At 43.3% G+C, this 4,478-nt stretch overlaps 1 protein-coding gene across 1 annotated transcript; it reads right to left on the bottom strand.

Moving 5' to 3' along the window:
• Nucleotides 1-588: 588 nt before the first annotated feature.
• On the bottom strand, nucleotides 589-3,915 carry LOC106821315. The gene is made up of 3 exons (XM_014826067.1): nucleotides 3,807-3,915; nucleotides 2,463-2,718; nucleotides 589-2,036 (listed from the first exon to the last, which is right to left on the bottom strand). The coding sequence occupies exons 1-3, from the start codon at nucleotides 3,850-3,852 to the stop codon at nucleotides 1,094-1,096; spliced, it is 1,245 nt and encodes a 414-aa protein (XP_014681553.1). The 5' UTR covers nucleotides 3,853-3,915; the 3' UTR covers nucleotides 589-1,093.
• Nucleotides 3,916-4,478: the final 563 nt, after the last annotated feature.

Genomic DNA, 4,478 nt, shown 5'->3' with positions numbered 1-4,478 from the left:
CTAATTCCAAATAATCGCAGTCAAAAGTGCGATTTGGAGCGCGATGCTGATCGCGATACTTAGTGAGATTTTTGCGTTCACACTTGTAAAAATCTCGGTATTTTGATCGCGATGCAAAAACCGAGATTTGCATCCCGCTAATTCCCGCCAGTGTGAACGCGCCTAATGTTGCTGGTTACTTCTTTGTGCATAAATTCATGAGGAATGGGTTTACCCGCCCTGTCTGAGAGTGTGCTATGATTGGTGGAAATTGGATCAGATTCTATCAAAGGTTAGCGGGTCCAGTAGTTATTTTTTCGGTTTGATACAGGATACATCTCATTTTAAGATACTCGTGGTATATTTATGAGTTTGTAATCTTTCATATAACACATCATAAGCCCTTATAGCCTGTTATTACGCGACCAAGTTACATGTACATATACTATATATAGAATATGTGTTCTTGATTTCATGTTTATGTTGCCGTGTTCTTTTCTCGTCGTATAGTTTATGTGGTCTTGATATCGTGTTTTGTTTTAGATAGAGCTAGCTATTCCGGTAACAGATTATTCATTTGAAAATTGAAATCAACACATCAACAACATGTTTTATGCGTATGAGAACAAAGTAAATATTTATTATTTAATAAAATACATTATTGTCTACCACATAAGCGAAACTGCAATTTGTAACGGGATAGGTAACATTTTCCTGTTCAGTTTAATAGCATTTGCTTTTTTAAGTGTAACCAACGAAGTACTTTATCGACACAAAGTGCAAAAACTTTAAATTTAATTAACACATTACATTGACTACAATAGTGTAATTACAGTTGAATCGTGCCATATCACTTTTTTGTAGATGTCACCTTAAATATGATAATTACTGTTTATGTGTCTGGGACTATTCTATTTCAACACTCGAACTTTCTGGTGTAATTTAACTTTGTTTCAATATCAGCTATTGTCTATGCAACCTGTGCATATTTCTCAGTGCCTACTGTTGTTAGTTTGGGGTGTAGCTGTACATTTGTTAGGTAATTCATTGTTACTCGTGTAATTGTCTTATTTATTGATGTAATAGTTTGATCTGTTTGTGTGCCAAGTTGTGGCTAACCACGGTAACCTGATCTTTTTGCCGATGATTTACTGCTGTATCCATAGCGACGATAGCTCGGTCTTTTAGTTGTAGTCCTGCTGCTGCGGTGGTATCCATAGCGACGGTAGCTCGGTCTGTCAGTTGTAGTCCTGTGGCTGTGGTGGTATCCATAGCGACGGTAGCTTGGTCTCTCAGTTGTTGTCGTCCTGTGACGGTAACCATAGCGACGGTAGCTTGGTCTCTCAGTTGTTGTTGTTCTGTGGCGGTAACTATAGCGACGGTAGCTTGGTCTCTCAGTTGTTGTTGTCCTGTGAGGGTAACCATAGCGACGGTAGCTTGGTCTCTCAGTTGTTGTTGTCCTGTGGCGGTAACTATAGCGACGGTAGCTTGGTCTCTCAGTTGTTGTAGTCCTGTGACGATACCTAGGTCGGCTTGTGGTGGTGGTTTTGTCGTCGCGATGGTAACCGTAGCGGCGGTATGTCGGTATCTCCGTGGTGGCATTGGTTGTTGTCGCTTCCGTGCGGCCGCCGTAGTAGTACGGGTAGGCGTTCACCGGTGGCCGCGTGACGGCAGCCTCGCAGATAACGTCCGCCAGCGACACGTCACCCTGGAGGGCCGCCGACCTGAGGTCGTCCCAGGCGAGCGCGTCTCCCTCGCTAGCGCAGGCGTCGTGCACCTCTTGCACGCGCGCCGCCGTCAGCCACCCGACAAAGACGTTCACGTCCCGCAGGTAGCCCTGGAAGCCTTCGTCCGGCCGGAAAGCTGACTCGCCGTCGCCCGCGCGCTGACCGACGACGACGGTGGCGCCGCCGACGATGTCCTCGTCGACGGCGATGCCCGACCCATTACCGACGAGCACAGCGTCGACGTAGATGACCCATATGCCGTCTGTCGCGCTCCAGAGCACGCAGATGTCGTGCGATTCTCCATCCCGTACTTGCTGCGCTAGCACTTCTCTGCAATGATCGTACGATAGACTGGTGTTAAGACGACCGCTAATTATAGAATTGGTATGGCTAGGTGTAAGATCGATGTGGCTAGATATGCGGTTCATACCACCATGAGCATATGTATACTGAGCACGCATATGTTCATGATACTGCTGCCTCACGCTGGCTCAATGTTATTCACAGTCGAAACCGGGGCCTGTTCTCTCTACAATATGTGTACATATATATAGGTATATAAATGTACACGACAATACATTTTAACATTTTATTTAAGCTGCATTTCAGGTTAGGTCTTGTTGCTATTAGCTATAGTAACTACTCACTAAAGATAAACTTACGTACGCTACTCGTATCCGTAACTATGTAGCATGTAGCATATAGACAGTTAAGCGTAAGCGGTAAGCGCACGCTCGTGACGGTGTTGTAACTCACGCGTTGGAGTCTCCTATGTCAAATCCGACGCCTTCTGGTGCGATGTAGACGGCAAACAGAGCGCCCTCTGCCGGCTCGCCGACGTAGGACAGGACAGTGAGATTGGCGCCGCTGCTGATCGTGCGTGCGCGCAGGCAGACAGTAAATGTGTTGAGCCGAGGCAGCGAGCTGTTTGATGTAGCATAGCTGTCGTTACTCTTTGTCGGGAAAACCAACTCGAAAGTTCCTTCCGGTAAGCTCGTTTGGCTCGTTATACCTGTAACGTAAGAAATGCGTTTACCATCGCTGTCGTTATCTAGGCAATGGGAGTAACTAGAAAGGCTATAGTTAGTAACAAGTAGCGGAATAGCTCTGAAGGCAATAGACAGTAACATTGTGATATTGTGCATTATTGTGCATATTATAACTGTAACATTAACATTTGTATAATGAACTATGTATACATATGTCACATATGTTCATGACTATATTCTATAATAAGTTCAGGAGTAGATAATAGAAGTTATCTACTATTATCTACTCCTGATAAGTTCATGGTAACGTAGGTAGCAGTTGGTATCGACATAGTTCGTGCAGTCAGCAGTACACAGTAGCATGGGTAGCCAATCATCCAGAATGGTAAAATTTAAATTTTATTCGAATTTGTCACACATCGTTTGATATATGATGTACAACGTAAATTATAACTAAATCAGTGATGTTATTTTCACTTGAAATTATGAAAGTTATATGTTACAGTGGGGATCAACTATAAGGTAACAGTATAACAACTCCATGCACTCATTGGCCAACAGGATCACGTACACTACACCCGTTTATAGGTGAATTAGAGAGTCACACTCATGAGAGTTGATAGAGAAATTCTAAAGCCACGTACTAAACAGAATAATGCATGATCCGTTTATAGGTGAATTAGAGAGTCACACTCATGAGAGTTGATAGAGAAATTCTAAAACCACGTACTAAACAGAATAATGCATGATCCGTTTATAGGTGAATTAGAGAGTCACACTCATGAGAGTTGATAGAGAAATTCTAAAACCACGTAGTAAACAGAATAATGCATGATCCGTTTATAGGTGAATTAGAGAGTCACACTCATGAGAGTTGATTAGAGAAATTATAAAACCACATACTAAACAGAAGAATGCATGATCCGTTTATGGGAGAGTCACACTCATGAGAGTTGATTAGAGAAACCGCGTACTAAACAGAGTAAGGCATGATCAATGCTGAATCTATTATCACGTGTGACTCGATCTATAAACGTAGTGGTAAGCAGTAGAAGCTTCGCGCATCGGCACATGCAACTCATCACGAAAGCTAACTCTAGTCTGTACTCACCATTCAATAACAGCCCAAGAAGTAAAATTAGAATCGCTGTCTTCATCTCGCTCACTGCGTTGTGTCCTCCCTCTCTGCCTTCGCCTCAACTGCCTAAACTTCATGAGATGGGCCTATCTATTTATATTGCTCCAAAGCTGTGCGCGTGGAAAGCAATTACGTCACCTTTTGTCTCTAGAGAATAAGGTACGGATGTAAGCAGAATGACTAGGAAAACTATTTTTTGCCCGTGCTTTGTCTGAGTGGAGCCGTTTCTGTCCATTGTGCGTCTGAATGTATTGTGTGGTTCGTATATTTAGACCTTAAACTGGTCCGATAGGGCTGTACATTATTCGGCATCAGAAAAGACTTGCACGCACAATGAAAAGGTTACGGGTAACAAGAGACATGTTAGTGAACAGATGTGTTGTAATTGTCGGTCAGCTTTGTCAGTAATGCAAAACGTGCGCACGACGTCTTATTATAGTTTTCACAGGCTGCATGCAGCAGCTTTTTGGTCAGTTCACTATGACAAAATTTCTGCTAAAACTCGAAAACGACAACACACTACGTCTCTCTGTTTCTTTCTCTCTCTCTCTCTCTCTCTCTTTCTTTCTTTCTCTCTCTCTCTCTCTCTCTCTCTCTCTCTCTCTCTCTCTCTTTCTCTCCCCCTTTCTCTCCCTCTCTCTCTAT

Source organism: Priapulus caudatus, unplaced genomic scaffold (assembly GCF_000485595.1).
Source record: "Priapulus caudatus unplaced genomic scaffold, Priapulus_caudatus-5.0.1 Scaffold68, whole genome shotgun sequence".
NCBI lineage: Eukaryota > Metazoa > Priapulida > Priapulimorpha > Priapulimorphida > Priapulidae > Priapulus > Priapulus caudatus.
This window is presented reverse-complemented; position numbering and strand designations above follow the sequence as displayed.

What these genes read in the sequence shown, in the direction of transcription:
- LOC106821315 (XM_014826067.1), bottom strand. Translation starts at nt 3,852, where the DNA reads ATGAAGACAGCGATTCTAATTTTACTTCTTGGGCTGTTATTGAATG. An exon ending in TCTTGGGCTGTTATTGAATG is followed by an intron (nt 2,719 to 3,806) that starts GTGAGTACAGAC and finishes CTTACGTTACAG; the next exon opens with GTATAACGAGCCAAACGAGC. An exon ending in GACATAGGAGACTCCAACGC is followed by an intron (nt 2,037 to 2,462) that starts GTGAGTTACAAC and finishes CGATCATTGCAG; the next exon opens with AGAAGTGCTAGCGCAGCAAG.